This window comes from Scophthalmus maximus, chromosome 8 (genome assembly GCF_022379125.1).
Source record: "Scophthalmus maximus strain ysfricsl-2021 chromosome 8, ASM2237912v1, whole genome shotgun sequence".
NCBI classification, from domain to species: Eukaryota; Metazoa; Chordata; class Actinopteri; order Pleuronectiformes; family Scophthalmidae; genus Scophthalmus; species Scophthalmus maximus.
In genome coordinates this window covers 17,473,504-17,490,883 of record NC_061522.1, presented here as the reverse complement: position 1 = coordinate 17,490,883, position 17,380 = coordinate 17,473,504, and the positions used below count along the sequence as shown (strand labels likewise).

At 44.6% G+C, this 17,380-nt stretch overlaps 1 protein-coding gene across 1 annotated transcript in view; it reads right to left on the bottom strand.

Annotated features, from left to right (window-relative positions):
- Positions 1-388: 388 nt before the first annotated feature.
- The window catches only part of pkd1a (polycystic kidney disease 1a), a 54,228-nt gene continuing 37,236 nt past the window's right edge, over positions 389-17,380 (bottom strand). The window contains exons 31-56 of the mRNA XM_035636152.2: positions 16,815-17,147; positions 16,588-16,676; positions 16,028-16,343; positions 15,328-15,505; positions 14,144-14,408; positions 13,864-14,059; positions 13,385-13,555; positions 13,010-13,153; positions 12,701-12,911; positions 12,432-12,558; positions 12,223-12,333; positions 11,952-12,001; positions 11,379-11,593; positions 11,211-11,289; positions 11,010-11,125; positions 9,797-9,999; positions 8,879-9,073; positions 8,621-8,760; positions 8,038-8,168; positions 7,664-7,772; positions 7,403-7,528; positions 6,455-6,626; positions 6,021-6,311; positions 5,296-5,430; positions 4,061-4,387; positions 389-3,856 (exon numbers count right to left, since the gene is read on the bottom strand). Coding sequence (XP_035492045.2) covers positions 2,837-3,856; positions 4,061-4,387; positions 5,296-5,430; positions 6,021-6,311; positions 6,455-6,626; positions 7,403-7,528; positions 7,664-7,772; positions 8,038-8,168; positions 8,621-8,760; positions 8,879-9,073; positions 9,797-9,999; positions 11,010-11,125; positions 11,211-11,289; positions 11,379-11,593; positions 11,952-12,001; positions 12,223-12,333; positions 12,432-12,558; positions 12,701-12,911; positions 13,010-13,153; positions 13,385-13,555; positions 13,864-14,059; positions 14,144-14,408; positions 15,328-15,505; positions 16,028-16,343; positions 16,588-16,676; positions 16,815-17,147 — 5,450 coding nt within the window. The 3' untranslated portion in view covers positions 389-2,836. The remainder of the gene's footprint in view (positions 3,857-4,060; positions 4,388-5,295; positions 5,431-6,020; positions 6,312-6,454; positions 6,627-7,402; positions 7,529-7,663; positions 7,773-8,037; positions 8,169-8,620; positions 8,761-8,878; positions 9,074-9,796; positions 10,000-11,009; positions 11,126-11,210; positions 11,290-11,378; positions 11,594-11,951; positions 12,002-12,222; positions 12,334-12,431; positions 12,559-12,700; positions 12,912-13,009; positions 13,154-13,384; positions 13,556-13,863; positions 14,060-14,143; positions 14,409-15,327; positions 15,506-16,027; positions 16,344-16,587; positions 16,677-16,814; positions 17,148-17,380) is intronic.

Here is a 17,380-nt window from a genome sequence, read left to right as displayed (position 1 = left end):
GACATATGAGGTTGTGCTCTGTTTGAGTTAAAGCAGCTATAATCATTATTTTTTAATATTAAAAGTGACTCGTGAACAGTGCGGAGATGTCACTCGTTTTCAGCTGCAGCTAAAAACACAATATGGACAAACGGTGCGTTCGCAACTTTTCTATCTCTAAATGTTTCCTCGGGAGTTGACAGTGACCACAAAGAGCAAAAAAACAGAAACACGAGTCCAAATAAATTATGCTGTTGTTCCATTACTGCTGGATGTGTAAATTAGCTTAGTTCAACAGATCAACTTCATAGATCATGATATAAATTGAGGTCTGAATAACATTACATCTAAATCTTTAGCAGGGGGCGGGAGAATAATTATTGGTGAGGCATTTCATTCTGCACAGTTCAGCTGTCAAACTCTTTATTTGACTTTGTCAAGTGCAAAAACATGAGAAGTGCTGCAAATAGAGATATAAGATACAAAAGAGCGTAGACGAATATTTTCAAAGACAAATGTTTAACACTGTTTTAAAACAAAATGCATCGTACGACACAAAGGCAGCTGGAGGACAGAGAGGTCGGCTTTGGCACTTTGTTGTTACTGTACACACGGGAGCCATCCCCGGTTTACTGCTAGGCCTCCTGTGGTTTCTACTTGACATATTGTGAACAACGGTTTATATTAAATACGTTGATAGCTTTGGCTGAAGTGCTTCAGTTAGACTGGAGAAATGTAAAACTTTGGAATTTGCAACACCAGTGCTTGACATTATGGATACGCCGCTGCAGCACAAAAACAATACTGATCATGGAAAAGCAAAAATATATACACCACACAGCACCAATATATACACAAATGTACACACACAGAAGACGACGGGCCTTTTTCCATTCCTTTCTGTCAGATCCTGAAACTCTACACAACTTAGTTGCTCAGAAATATGTGCGATTAGTGTTCAACGTGAAACCGTTCAGGATGAACATTCTGCTCTGTGCTGTGTAATGGTGGGTCTGCTTTGAAGTTGGAGGAAACGGGGCCTCCACCACACTGTGGTATTTCCATTAGTACCGCTGCAAAATCACTCCTCTTCCATATCCTTTGACCACCCATGAAAACGGGGCCGCGACATAATATCCACTTTTTGACTGAGAGAAGGAAACAGGAGTCTGAAACAGGAGTCTGAAACAGGCTGGAAGTAACGGTCAGTGGCAGGATTTGTCCTGTGATGAGTGAAAAGTTTTTTTTAGTTTTCCTGGTCGGCTGTCCAGGTTTTGGGGAAAGGGTGGGTTCCCTGAGATCTGCCCACTGAACACAGGAAGTATGTACGTACTGTACGCTTAATCGAAACAAAGACAAAAAACAACAACACTACAAAGACCAGACAAAAGCACAAAAACATAACTGCAAACTACTGATTTGATACCTTGATCATGCTTACTAGAATGTCTCTATAATGACATGAGCGTTAAATATGGTGTTGGTTATCAGCTCCATCAGAAAATAAAGTGCTAAGTACGACATGAACGAATGAATTACTCGGCGCGGTAACAACTCAGGATACATGAGGCATGATGCAAAAGCTTTGGCAACGTTTATAGTCAAGATACAGTATGGGTGAAGCTTTTCTCTATTGGATACCAAGCTTATAACTTTAACACCACACCTCCACCTCTGAACAAAAGTGCTTTGAAATCACAACCATATTGAACACAATGCAATAAAAAAATTTTTTAAAAAACATTTACAAGACATTTGGACCGGGAGTCATATAGCTTTATGATGGGAGAATTAGTGTAAATATTCAGTACTGTATATAAGTGAATGAAAAGCTTCAATGAGCACCATATGATCCTTCTCTACCTGCTCTTTATAACGCGCCCTCGCTTCTTTGATCTGTGTCCCACGACAACATGCTGCTCGCTCTTGTCACTGCTCAAGGCTTCACTTCATCTTTCATCTAGTTCCTTCGTTCAGACCAGAGGAGATGAGATTGGATATAATCATGAGTCCAGGTCTGATGGAGCGAGGACATCTTGACTCACTTTCTGACTTGCCTTCAAAAGGTTGTTTGAGGATTAAGACTTGGTATTAGGGTTGGGGTTGAATTGGGTTTAGGTGGGGGTTAGGGTAAGGGGCTAGGGAATGCATTGTACCGATGAGTGTCCTCACTACGATAGAAGTACAATGTTGTGTGTGCGTGTGAGAGATTTGTTCCGCTTGTTCAGTGGGCTGAAGTGTACGACACATTACCATTAGCACGTCTGCGCCTACAGTGTTCATTTTCTATGCATATGTCAACCTGCATGTGCGTATATCTGTGTGTGCCTGCATGCAAATTTGGGTTGAAAACCATAAAACACGACTTTTTTTGTCAGACAGGCCACGAGTACCCATGGTAACCGAAATATAAAATATAAAAATATGTAGACAGACGACATAACTGAGAAATCCACACATCCTGACTGCATTGTCTGCTCTCAGTCGGTTCGGTCCTCGGGTGAACACACTCATGTGCTCCTGTCGGTGACCCCAGGTGACCTCCAGGGCCGCGTGGGGTCAGGGGTTAGTGTAGGTCTGTGGGAGATGTGGGCTAGAGAGCGTTTCTTGGTTTCATCAGGTGACCTGCACCTTGACTGTGGAGTTTGGACGGATCTCTGTCTTTTTGCTCTCTGCTCAGCTTTCATTTCCCCAAACTGCTCTGTGGTTCTTCTGTTCCTCCATTTCCTGGGTTTAGAGAGGGACACCTGGGGACAAAACCTGCTGCCCCCGTCCTCCTCTCGTCCTTAACCCAACATTTGCTCCCACATTCTTTCTCTCCACCTCTCACTTTGGTTCTTCTCCCCATTCAGAGTCCTCAGGATTTGGGGTGTCCGGAGCCGTGCCTGTCTAAGTTGGGGTGCACCTTATTTTTGAGTGGCGGAGGCTTGCGTTTTCGCTTGCGTGTGGGAATGGTGGTTGTGTGAGCGGGGTGGTTGAACAGGCTGGAGGCGGGGAGGGTCTCTTTCTCTCTGGGAGGGTCCCAGTCCCGGGTGATGGGTGTAGAGGCAGGAGTGGAAGGCAGACAAGGCGCAGGGGTACATGGAGGTGCAGTTGGTGTCTTGGGCATTGGGACATGGGTAGGGGGAGTGTTTGCTGTCGAGACGGGGAGGGAGGAGGAGTCAGAAGCAGACTTATCTGAGACTGGTGTGGGTGGTGGTGCACTGACTGAGGGTTTGGCTGATGACTGAGGAGCAGGGGTGTGTGTCGAAGCCAAGGTTGGTCTGGGCTTCAAAAAGGGAACCGGTGTGGCTACAGGAGTCTTTTTTGGGTTGGCAGCAGTGTTTCCACAGTCCTTTTTCCCCTTCTTGCTCCCTTTGTGTTTTTCTTTGCCACTCTTCCGCTCTCTCCATCCAGCAGAGTCCTTGTCGTCACCCTTCCCTCTCTGGCCACCACCTCCTCCTCTCTCTCTCCCTCTACGCCTCCTTTTCCTCTGGGCTCGCTCCAGTCTACACTCGATGTGGTACAGATCCTCTGTTGCCATGGTGACGCGATCAAGCTGTTGCAGCAGGGCATCCAGGGTAGGAAGCAGCCTCCTCAGAGAGGCCTCAGTCTCTGCCCTCTCCCTCCAACTGGTACCGCCCACCACCACTCTGGGGCCAAGGCCCAAACCCAGGCCCAAGCCAAGCCCCAAGCCGATCCCTGGGGCTTCTGTCAGACTGCAGGGGCTGGAAGAGGCCGGGCGCCACGAGGCCTCGGAGCCAGCGTCAACACTGTCTGGTGTGGGAGGAGAGTCGGGACCATCCAGTGGTGGCAAGCACAGGGACTTACAGTCGCTGGTGGACGAAGAGCGGGACGGTGGCAGCTCCATGCCTTCGAAACGCACCTTGTGACGAAACTAAGAGAAGGACAAAGGAGAAAATGGAGGCTCAAGGGAAGAGTATGGGAATTGATGTATATTGACTAAATAACAGTCCTAACTACCTACGGTACCTAACCAATAGTATAAAAAAAAAATACTTGTTTCATATTTTGTCCCTGTCTCTAAAAAATAATGTTTCTTCCCTGAAAGCTTGTCATAGATTTGAACCAGGACACGTACCTCCTTGGCCCTGCTGAGTCCCATCCACATTTTGAGTCGTCTGAGGAACAGCTCGACCATCTCGTAGTCTTGCAGATCCACAGCGGGCCGGTACAGCTCAGCTCGCGCGCGGCGGTAATTCCTCAGGAGCACGGAAGTGATCAACCAAAGCAACACCAGCCGAAATACAGCGAAGCTCGCGTGGAATACCAGTGAGGAGACTGTGTTAGAGGGTCCGGTAATCGTCCAGCCGGGTCGCCACGATAACAGGCCTCGCCCACCGGCACCCAACAGAGACAGACCGGCGGAGCTCACACTGTCATAGCCGTCCAGTACAGAGTGGAAGAGCTGTGGTGAGGGAGAGAGAAGAAAAAAAAGAGATGATTCCTCACAGATGATTTTCTGGATCCTGTAAATATGGATTTTGTATTCTCCATTATTAGTTATTGTTTTTAAATGGAAGAAACTTAGAGCCATTCCATCTAGAACAAGCACAAGATGGTTTGCAAGCTAATGTGACACCATTACTCATTCAAGATAGAAGTTTGTAACAAAGAAAAGAGGCATATTGTGCCATATATAAACATATATAAAATCTCATGCAACATAACTATTGGGAGTAACATTAGTTTTGCAGCTATTTGGTCATGAACCACACTATTGGATAATAGTTCTGTAAAGCTACAATGTTCTCTACCTCGAGCTCCTGGTGAACCTGGTGAAAAAGTTATTTTTGGAGATCTGTTACAGATGTGGCCTGATGAATCGAGGCTACTGTTTGAAACCAGGTTTTTAGAATATGAGTCATAACCAAGACTAAGATACTCCATACGAGAGAGAAAAATGTGGCAGCGAAGCTCCGTGGAAAGGGTGAGGTGCTCAGTGACCTTTTGTTCCTTATGCTTTTCCTACTTTTCTTCTTATTCTTCTTTCCGCTGTTAATATTAGTTCATGTGACATATTTCCAATTTGTGTCAACAGGTTAAATCTCCATGGAACATGCTGTTTGGTGTCTTTATGTGATGATGTACACCGCAGAAATTACCGGCGCAAACAACTGGACAATATCAAATATTTCAGTAAAGCTGTTAGGCAGCACATTCAGAATCTTTTTCCAATGATAAATATGAGCCTGTGTTGCAGTCTGTGCTAAGGTGAAGGTTTGTTGTAAATTTGGTCTACTGTAAAGACATGTTTGGGGTGTGTGTGCGTGTGCGTGTGCGCGTGGAGAGGCTCAGCGAGAGAGAAGGTCTGACCAGGTGTCCTGTGTGTGAGTAGGCCAGCATCAACAGCAGTAATGCCAGGGCGACTCCCAGCAGCTCCCAGACCGAGCGCCGCAGAGCTCTGCCAAACACAGCCCACTCTCGGAGAAACCGCAACTGGTGGGACGCCTGCATGGTCACAGAGAGAGGGAGGGACAGAAAAATATGGGTGAGGAAATTAGAACAAAGTACGAAATGTTGACAAATTATTCTATATTGGTATATAAACAAAAACTCAAGGTTCTACTAAAGACATCAATCTTTGAACAAATGTATACTTTTAGTGTAGTTTTTGAAGGCTTTTTTAAACAGCTGGGCACTAGCTTTTTTTAGAAAATGTTACTCAAACAAGAGTAAATATTGGTTCGGGACTATTTTCAGCTGTGGACTAATACACACTTGAGGCAGCAGTATTACAATGCTTATCAATCATTAACTGTTTTTGAATGGAATGGCACTGAGAGCATATCGGAGTTCAGATACACAAATGACACTTACTCGCTTGATTCGTTGACAGAAAGTTGAAACTCAGATATGAACACACATTTTAAACTGTAACGGATGTTCTTTTCAGCTATTACATGCCAAATACACTGTTATTATGACTAACAGAAGTGAAGGCCAAGACTAATAGACAAAACAAAGTTATAATAACCAAAAGCTACTGTATCCTTTAATGGTTATAATCAGCTTCTCTCTCCCTTTTCCTTTTCTCTTACCTTGAGCACCAGAATGAACAACAGCCATGCAGACATGACTGTGTACATTTGGCTCTGCCTGGCCAGGGGGTAGAAATCTGTGAAGGCGTCCCGCGGGTGCTTCATGTACAACGTCCACTGATTCTTGGCCATGGTGCAGCGGCTCAGGTGCAGCCCGCACACAAATGCTGCCAGCGTCAGTTTACAGACGCCCAGGAGTCTCCAGGCTGACAGCAGGTACCTGTAGCCCTCTCTGAGGAAGCCCAAGATCCCCCGCACCAGGAAGTACAACACCAGGATGAGGAGAATGATCTGGAAAACAAGGTATCACAAAGTTTCATTGCAGGTGTGTCGCCAAAACTGGGACGCCCAAGACAAGGATATTCAACTCAGGTATCGAGTGGAAGCTTGAGAGTAAAGAGTATTAGTAGACACGGGGGGTTGCCAGGGGTTACCGTGAGAAGGAGCTGCAGGTCCAGGCTTATGATTGGCCACAGAGTGATGACATGGAGGTCAAGACTGGACAGGGCACGCTCAGAAACCGGGAACTCAAACAGGAAGGAGAAGACAGCCAGGAGGTTTGTGTTGATGTTGTAGAGTGAGAACTCCACAAACACTGCGCGAGTCCTGTGAAACAAACAAATAAAACACACGCTTAATGGGCTTTGAGAAGATCAGGAGTCACTTCCTGTTTAGGAACCAACTTTAACATTTATTTAAGCTGAATGTTTCCATCACAGGCAGCTTTATTTTACATGAGAGATAAAAAGGCACTACCTCAGTTTTGAGGGAGACACCATTCAGTGAGCTGCGAGAGACTTCTACTGCTCATTTCTATCAACTTCGAGTTGCTCCCATCCCCCACGTGTGGTATTAACAGGATTAAAGGTTTCTTTATGCCTTCAGTCATTATTTTCAGAATTCAGAATGTTGTTGAAAGTTAGCCCACATTCTTTGCGCCTCTTTTCCCAGATTGTTTTCCATGTTTTATTTTAATGTTTGATGTTTTCTAAATTTTCATGTGCAACTTTTTAATGACTGCAGGCTGTAGTCAAATTTCACCACACGGACCTTAAAGCTGGAGCGCGCATGGTTCTGTTTTATTACAATCATTGTGTAATTGTACACACATGAGGATCCAGCCCCATTTCTACTCCCTTACCAGTGGCCCCTGGATTTTTGGAACAACCTGGTGAAAGAAATCTGAGAGCAAACTCCTCTTGTAAATCACGTTTTTTAAAAAAAATAATTCCATTGTTTTTAATAGCTCTTTTTTACGCATTTAATATCTGACTGAACACAAGGACGTAGTAATGCGCAGTCTTATACGGTCTTATACTGTAACTTCTAATTTCTTAAAACATTTCAAACTATTTCCAGCCATGCCCTTCCCTATTTACTACCTGAAGTCGAGCCAGTGCAGCTGCCTCAGCTGCTGTAAGGAGGAAGAGGCCTCCTCCAGGCTCCGGTTCAGCTGCTGGACCACATCACCGCTGTTATGCACCCTCACTTGACCCAAACGCCACACCCTAGAAAGACGAGTGGGAGGATACACAGTGGAGAACATGAGACATCAAAGGAAACCAGATGTCAAACATACAATGAATCTGGCCTCAACTTAACAGCTGCTTTGTTACAACCAAGTTATTCATCCTTTTTCTTACCCATTTGCATGGCTAGCACCAAAATCGGTGAAATTCTCAGCATCTTTATTTAGAGGGGTAAACCAGCCCTTACTCCAAACACTGTCTCCTGCCCACGCACCACCTGCAACTGGAAAAAAAAGAGTTTCATCAAGATCCAACTGAGATTATCTCATCTCACTAGTTTAATCAGAAGAGTTCATTCAAACATGGAAAAGAATGAGTTCATTGAACAAATGGTCATAAGAACATTTACTGGAGTACCGGTGATGCTGCACAGAAAATACTTAATGCAGCTGAATTAATAAAAATGAAAAAAAGAGATAGAAAGAATCAGAGAAAAACACATTTTCTGTCGAATCAATAAAGCCTCAGTGACCACATTTTAATCTCACCCTGTGTGTCACGGACTTGTCGCAGCCTCAGGGTGCCAAGTAACACAGTTCCTGTGTCTCTCAGGAGAGCAGAGTCCTCCAGTAACCGTGGCAACAGGGACTCATTCAGCCACATGAAAACCTCATCTCGGCTAAAAGACAAATCACACACATTGTTGTCAAACTAATTTAAAACAATCTTACAGCACATTCGTGTGCACACAGGATGACTCGTCTGCCTGGTTCTGAATGAACAAAACTTATCGGGACATGACTTTTTTCAAACCTGTTCTCTATTGGTTTGAAGAAAAATTACCAATGTAGGTTGAATCTCAAGAACACACAAGAAAAAATGGGGCTCAATCATGGGAGCAGCAGAAAAAAAAAATAGACACTGTTTTCCAAAAGAAATCCTAAAAAACTATCTTACAAGCAGACGAATAGGAGGTCACTGAAAAATGAAATGCTATTCTCAAAAGAAGAAGTGAATAAAAGAGGTCTATGTTAACACCCTCCCAAAAGAAAAAAAAGGAAACAATTTTTAATTGAACCATCACCGTATCTTCTGGAAACAAGTTTAGAATCGGTTCATATGTGTGTGTACCTGTGGATGTTGTGATACTCAGGTGTGTGTAGGGCTTGTTGCAGCTGATTGCGCAGTCTCAGGCTGTGTGTGTCTTTGGCGGAGTCAGAGTAGTTGAGAAGTAAAACCACCAACAGGAAAAACATATAAACCAGGAAATTCTGAAAATGAAAACAGAATATTTTGTTATTAATCCAGACATAAGAGCTTTAAATATCTAGAGAATAGTTCAGGTATAAAAAAAACTCCCTCCAGCATCATCAGTGTCTGCTGACTCACCTTCAGCATGGTGTGCAGCATGTGGACCTTGCGGGCCTGGTGCCGTGCTTGGGACAGAGCAAAGCCCTGCGGTGGTCTCACCCTGGGGACCCTCTGAACCACTCTCTCCACACGGGGAAACTCCACCAGCACGTCCTGGTCCTCTGGACGCAGGCGACGCACAAACACTGCATAGTACACTGCCTCACACAGCACCTGTGGGACAGAAATCACAGCAGCCATGAAACAGTTAGATTTGGAAACAGCATCAAGGCTTGAGAGGTCCTCTAATTTACTAAACACATGGATTGTGTGAAATTAATGCAGGAAAACTGAGATAAAAAGTATCAACATGACCACACCCTGATGGGAAATTCATCAAAAGGAAACGTGGGTGTGTGAAGTACAGTTATGAAATCCTCTCAATTGTTTCAAGGGTTCAAAAGTGTTGGCTTATATGTTCTTTAAACCAGTCTCAACAAGAAGTTAAAGTAACACAATATTATCAGCTTATTAGGTGGTTATGGCAAATGTGTTTGTGTTGCTTATTCTATCGGCCTTTCGGTATTTACTCTTTATTGAGCTCTGTTTTTGGGCTCCACCAGCTCTTAAGGGAAATATCTGCTTCAACATGCGGAGCAGGTAGTGCACAGTTTGTTCATGTAAACAAAACTGCTGCCTGCGAGGGCGCAAAACTGGATCAAGAGAGCAATGAGAGTGAACCGAAACATTAAACGTTGTAGGCAGAAAACAATGAGACAATGAGATAAAAGAGGCTGAAATGCAACGTAAAGCTGAGAAAAACAGAATCGTATGGAGTCATTACTCATTATAACATCTTTTAAATTACACATAGTCATTTGAATCATTGTTAATTAAATAACAACAAACAAAAAAAGCATCAGAGTATAAATGTTAATGTGGTGTTTGTGTGTCTACCTTGATTGGCTCCAACAGCAGGCATGAGCACAGGAAACTGGCAAAACAGGAGATGAGCCACATCATGGCCACATTTTGACTGAACCCGTGGGCCGCCCAAATCGAAACGGCATTCGCCAGGGCGATTCCCGCCCAGCTGCCCCACAGGGTGGCACGACCACACCAGGGAGGGAACCGCCTGGGACGACATACGTCTGTCACAACTAGAGAGGGGAGAGAATGGGACTCAATCATCTCGGGTTATTCCGAGCACAGAGGTACAATGGAACACAGCAAAAGAAAGGGATTTCTGAGAGAATATGCAATTTAAATTCAGTATTAACATCTGAAATGTAGGGAATGTGCATTCTAATTATATTGTTTGATAGACAAGAAAAGATTTGAAGGTTATTAACACCAAGTTGTTCGCTAGATTTGCTGACAGAAAGAAGAAACTTAGATATGAACACATATTTTAAACTGTAATGGATGTTCTTTTCAGCTATCACATGCTAAATACACAGTTATTATGACTAACAGAAGTGAAGGCCAGTGAAGTTATAATAACCAAAAGCTATTGTATCCTTAAATGGTTATAATCAGCCTCTCTCTACCTTTACAAAACAAGTTCAAATGTTTACCCACAAGGACTCTAAAATCTTTTCAGTGAATGAAGTCACTTACAGAAACAGAATGAGTAATTTTCTTAAAACTTTGGTCCCCATGCTGAAGCAAGTATCCCTCTTAAATTAATTTTTTCTCTGAAAACAGTGAGATTTGTTATTTAACATTCAGGCAGCAGAATGAGAGCATGATGCATATACTCTGGCTCTATATCATAACATAACTAGAATGGCCTAGATACACGGTCGCCATTACAGGGCTCATTACTGAATAAAAGTAAGGGTCTGACTCATCACTCTTTACATAATGAGGCTTTTAAGTATTATTTTTACAAAACCGTGATTATCCATGTCCCTTGTCACTAATGTGACTTAAAGAACAAAGCACACAGCGTAACAGCAGAACAGTTCGCAGATGATTGATCTATGAAACCAAGAACTTTCAGATGAATCCAGCTTGGATATTTTTACAATGATGATGTTTCAGATTTAATGCCATTGGCAGCACAAAATGTACCTTTCTTTTGCCTTCATCGACCCCGATGCCGATCGTTGAGATCGAATCAGGACGTCCCTAGTATAAACACACACGTGCATTTTTTAGCACTCACCTGTTTTAGAGGTGAAAGCAGTTTTTGGTGGGTCCCTTCTGACAGATTCTAGAGGAAGAGGCTCATTCAGCTTCTGGAGGAGAATCACTTCAGTTTTGTCTCCAAAAATGCTCGACCTGACACACAGTAAAACACAATTAAACTCAGGCAAGTCTGTAAATGTTTGATTCTTTGCCTTTCTTTTTCAGAGATCAGACTTACAGGTCAGCCATCTCACTTTCATCGGCCTGAGGAAAGAAGTTCTGCCCGTCTGTCAGGATGTGTTTGATTAGATCCTCATCTGTTATAATACAACCAAATTTACAATATCTGTGTACAAGCAAAGTTTGAACATCTAAACTGTTCTAAAAGGCTTCTTACTGTTGTTACCTGAGGAGGTGAAATATTTGTTGCGTTGGTCAGTGCCCTCGTCTTCGTCAGGGTTAAAGGTCATGTCGACACCCAGGTGCCTGCTCCCCTGACCCCTCTTCAGTCTGGGAAGTCCCGCTCCATGTCCCGCCCCTCCCACCACAGACACGTCACTCAACAGCTCCGGCCAATCCCTGTCCTCCGTCTCCTCCTCCGCCATGGTCCAACTATCCACACTGAAATACACAGTGACAGACGTGTATTATGTCGTGTGTATTCAGCAAACTATTTAGCTACTCTGCTGAGATTCCTCTCTGTAGTTTCTCAGAGACCAATAATGATGTTGTAATAACACGAGTAAACACTGAAAAAAGAGAGAAACAATTTTTCTCATTTGACATTTAAGAGAGACTTTTCTTTTTGATTTCCAGTCTCTTCTAGATGACAGTTTCCCTTCTTCTATTTTTAACGCTCTATTTTCTCTTACTCGTCCTCACTTGGTCTGACTGCTGGAAATTATACTAGACATTTGTATTCCATTAAGTAAAATCCTGCATAGTCTAAAACAACTGCCTTGGCAACAGAGCAACTCACCTTTTGGTTGATGGAGTGGGCAAATCGACATTGGTTTCTTCTGAATTGGTCTGACAGACGAACAGTGAAAGAGATAGAGAGAGAGAGAGATAAACAAATGACCTCACAAGGGAAACGCATTACATTTTTTCTTGCTTGACTGCAGACTACAACCATCGGACTCTTTTAATTTCTTATTAGTTCCATGACAAACTAAAAAAATACATTAACTATAATCATATCAGGCTCCTTTCGAATCAGAATTTTTTCAACTTTTCCTATCAGACTTTACCTCGCCATTATAAAAGAGGAAGGAACTTCCAGCCATTGAGTTCTCGAGGAAGTCATCAATCTCCACAGACTCCTGGTCCACTTGAGGTGGTACCTGCTCCACAGACACACACTGATGTTGACGAGAAAATAGAGAAAATATTAAACTTTTGGCCTCTGGGAAACAGTGAAATCTTGCTCATGTTTTAGTTTTTGCCAGGCTTGTGTCACCTTGCTTCGGCTCATTCGGAAGAGAGTGAAGACGAGCAGGTATAGAGGGTAGACAATCAGACAGGTCACCACACCGGCTGCCACAGTCTCTCCATTTAATGTGGAAAGCCTCGACACGGCCCGGGGGCTGCAATACAGGTTGGCATTTAAATGTGTGTGCGTGTGTGTGTGTGTGTGTGTGTGGGGGGGTCACCAGTCACCAGTCACAATTGAAAAATTCACAAAGACAGGTAGAGCAGAGTAGACAAAAACAACACACATTCCAGTACCTGTGTCTCTTGTCCACCACGATGCTGTACCACAGTGTGTTGGCCAATAGAAACAGCTGCAGTAACACAGTGCAGCAAGTGGCTCTCTGGAGGCGGGTGAAGGGGCTGCGGGGGGGCCTCTCCCACAGTGACAGCCACAGGTGGCTCTCACACAGCGCCCTCTGCAACTCGCACCACGCGAGGCGGGGCACCTGGCGAAGCACAGCCTCCTCTGAAGGAAACGGTAAGGAGCAAAAGTGTTACTGGCATCCATCTCACATCAACCACCAGCTATGTGTTATAATGGATGATTTGATTGTAGTTTCTTACCTGACGCCTCCACCTCAATCTCTACTCGTCCATCGGTTCTTTCATTGTCGACGGACAGCCACTCCTCAACCAGGAAGAAGTAGCTGCTCCCTGTTTGCAGGTCTTTAACCAAGACGTACTGTAGCATCCACGCTGGGGACAGACCTGGAGAAAGGTCATGAAACAAGGATTTGTTCAAATACAGTATCAGCTGGTTTAACTACAGATCTCTGTGTGTGTGTGTGTGTGTGTGTGTGTGTGTGTGTGTGTGTGTGTGTGTGTGTGTGTGTGTGTGTGTGTGTGTGTGTGTGTGTGTGTGTGTGTGTGTGTGTGCGCGTGTGTGTGCGTGTGTGTGTGTGCATGTGTGTGTGTGCGCGCATGCATGTTAGTCTATACCCTTGTTGTCGTGCCATATTCGTAGTTTCCAGACACTGCCCAGGCTTGAGTCTGTGGCAATGTGGAAGATATCAAGAGCATTGCGTGAGAAGGCTCCTCTGCTGTCGAGATGTCGGTGTCCGCTGCGGCTCTCGTGCCCGAACAAATTGATTCCCACGTGAGCTGTGGTGCCTGGATGGACAGACAGAGACTCGCTTTATCAACATAGTTTTTAGGAAATTGTTATTCTCATTTTTCATAGTTTTTCGCATAATGTTTTAATTTACAGATCAAAAGATTAATTGAGTTATTGAGAAAACAAATAAATTATCACAATTATCCTTAGTTGAAATTATTTTAAAATTGTTGCTCTTATAGATTAGATGAAGTTATATACACTAAGAGTGTATAGTGTTATAAATAGACATTAAACTATATAAACAATACCTCTGCTCACTTTTTGTCATCCGGACTGCTGCCTAACAGTGACCCTCGCTTACCTGCCCCTCGACTCCAACCAGTCTTGACCTGAACCTCGTACTTGAAGAGACCGTCTTGGCCGCAGAGTGGAACCACACCGGCCCGGCGTAGATCCAGCTGGTCCAACTTGTGCAAGATGGCTGCTGCCACAACATAACTTAGTAAGCCCAACACACACACCAACAGCACGACCAGGCTTGGTGGACCAGAACGCTCCTGAAGAAGAAAACAGGAAATGGTTTAGAAAGTGTGTCAACCTGGTGAGTATGCACAAAGAGTGAGTGTTTGTGTCATACTGACTGGCGCTATGAAGCTGATGGCGTTGGTCGGCACAAACAGGCCCGCAGCAAAGGAGGTGAGGTGCCTTGTGCGGCAAACTGCTCTGCTGGCGTTAGTCTCTGCCAGGGGCACCATGCCATCCGTCCGCCACTGCTTCTCGCTCTCACTGAAGTACTGACACAGGGAGGCAAACACCCCCACCTCCAGACGAACACCCACAGGCCGAGAGCCAGGGCTGCAGGGCGTACTCACATTGATGAAGTAGTCCAGTGTGGTGTCGTACAACCTGAGTAACACAGGTAAGAGGCGACACAAACATTATCCAAAATGACAAGCATCGTGGACATGCGTTGTATAGGCTACCATGTTTGAACTATATTTGTTCTGTCATTTGTTCTTCTATAATAATGATAAGAACATTTTTTTCATAACATAAAAGGTCTCCAACTTAGTGGGTTTTGCCGCTACAGTGTAATGCTGTGTGCAGCGCTCTTTGCCCGGCTTTCATTCGCTCTCTCTCTCACACACAAACACATAAACCCATGTGTCACAGTCACACCGACCATCACCAGCACAGGGGAAAATCCCTCCTGTGCAGAGGCCTGTTTAATCTTCCCTTAAAGGCAGAATTGAGCATGATCTCGATAGATACTGCCATCACTCTGCGTGTTCATGGGCAGACCTCAGCTTAAGCTGGGCGCCCACAGTGTACTGTACTGTAAGATCATACTGTGTCCGTGTGTTGCCCCCACCCCCAATGACTGATCAGATCCAAATGCTAATAATCTGGAGAAACCCTACTAAGTAATATACCCACCAAGTTTGGTGAAAATCTGTCTATGCATTTTTGAGTTATTCTCTCTCGCTCTCTCTCACACACACACACACACACACACACACACACACACACACACACACACACACACACACACACACACACACACACACACACACACACACACACACACACACACACACACACACACACACACACACACACACACACACACACACACACACACACACACACGGTGAAAACAATACCCTGCTCCCGGCGTGCAGGGCAATAAACAGGCCTCCAGATTTACGGACAGACCGTAGACCTGCCCCAGCTGTTGCAAACATGAGTATCAAATTCGAGACACACTTTGGCCATGTTTACTACACATCGCATTACAGTGGAGTGAAAGAAATGGGGCTCTTACTCTGGCGACAGGAAGAAGGTGTATTTCTTGTGGTCCAGGTCTTGCCCCCTGGTCATACTGAGTGTGATACGCTTTCTGTCTGTGCAATTGAACTCGCTTGGCCCTTCATGGGAATTAAGGTAAGCTGTGATGTGTGGCTCCACTTCATCCTCTACTCTGTTATCCTTCTCTCTGGCATCTGGAGAAAGAAAAGGAAACAGGAAGGACAGTAGCTCTTTACACCCTCCGTGTTAATGCAATCTATAGCTTGTTTGTGATTTATCTATGAAGTCAATATAATAGTTAATATTGGCAAGCTAATATTACAGGCACTCTCTCATGTTCCAATTAAATACTGAAAGGACCCCAAATTATATATCATGCATAATAATGACAATAGATGTTCCCTCAGTTGCGTAAAATACATTCAATCGTGATTCTTTGTTGGTCCCAGAGAGAAAATTGCTCCATCACAGCTGTTTGAATACGTGATACCATCTCAACCAATCCCCGTGAGAGTGATAAAAAAGGAAAAGGTGGCAAGGGTACAGTTATTATAAAGCACCAACATAAAACTGCTTCAGAATAGCTTCAAAATACCTCCCAGTGTCAACAAAGCAAACACTGTAAGCTTGATTGTATCTGAGTAGACACTATATTGTTCAGATGTTCCTATAGTGGGTCTACTCCCACTGTAAGGAGTATGAAAGTCAGAGCTCACCCTCCAGAGAGGTGAAGTTGAGCTGCACAAACAGCCCCGCCTGTCTGTTTGTGTTGCCCGTGCTGACCCTGACGACGACAGAGTCACAGTGACTGATGTTAATGGCTCCAGCAGTGGGCAGCCCTCCGCCACCTGAACCCTCCACGCCCACTTCTCCATTGCTGCCGTTGTTGATGGCAACGGTGATGGCTAGGTTGTCGTCCAGTCCCGAGATTGGGATCTGGGTGCCATTTTCAGTGCGGAACTCCATGGATGCCACCTCAGTAGAGACGGTGTAGTTCGCCACATAATTGAAGGGGAAGGGGTTGGACTCCACCTGGGGAGAAAACGAAGCGGAGAGAAAGATAGTCATAAGAGGAGGTGAAGAGTGGAGGAAAGCAGATAGAAATAGAAGGGAAAACAGAAGGAGGTAAAAGACAAAAGAAACTTTTTTCATTCAATGTTTGATGATGACAGACTTCGCCAACAGCAGGATCTGAAGACAAAGTTACAAAGGAGACCTTGCACTTGATTGACTGGTTTCCGTCATGTTAGATGTGAACAGGATGTTCTGATGTTACCTGAAACAGTAGCTGCATGATACTGTTTCCTGCAGCAGCTCTGCCGAGACTGTGGTTGAAAGCTCGTGGGATGGAGAACCGCTGGCACTCTGGATGTTGAAGAGAAGAAGTGTTTCTTCACAATCCTATTTATGTCTATTTTCTACACATTTTGAGGTGATGTATCATTTTCACGCGCAGAAACATATTGTTCATTATTCTCACAGGGTCACTGGACATATGCTCACCTGGACTGTTGTTGCCATGGTAGCAGAGCAAGCTCTGGGGGTCTGCCAGTTTTCCTGTGGCGGCAATCTCGGCTCCCCTCAGCACCAGCGGCTCCTCGTTGAGCACCCGGGCATGCATGAGGATCAGCATGAGGACGGAGGACAGGCTGTACGCCTTCGCCGCCACACGCAGAGGATGTGGCTCTAATGAGGAGGGCGAGGGGTCTAACAGGGCGCCTCCATGCTCCTCCCCAGAGGAGGAAAAGGAGTTGTTGGCAGGTGAGGGGGAGTCCACATAGGCAGACTGGAAATAAGACTGGGAGGCTGACTGGCTGACCTGATGGATCAGATCGCCTGGAGGGGGAGGGGAGGTACAAGATAAGTTTTTTTCCCCTGAATATGTGTATGGTGTAAACACGAAATACAGAACACAAGACGTTTGTGGACTCTAATGTTGACTAAATTATTTGACACTTTTAGAACAAGTATCCTTAATACCGTAATACTGTGACTGAGAGAAGTAGTTTTACAGTCTTTTTAAAAAACAAACAGCTTTTGAGTCCAGCACTGTTCATGCACAGTAAACG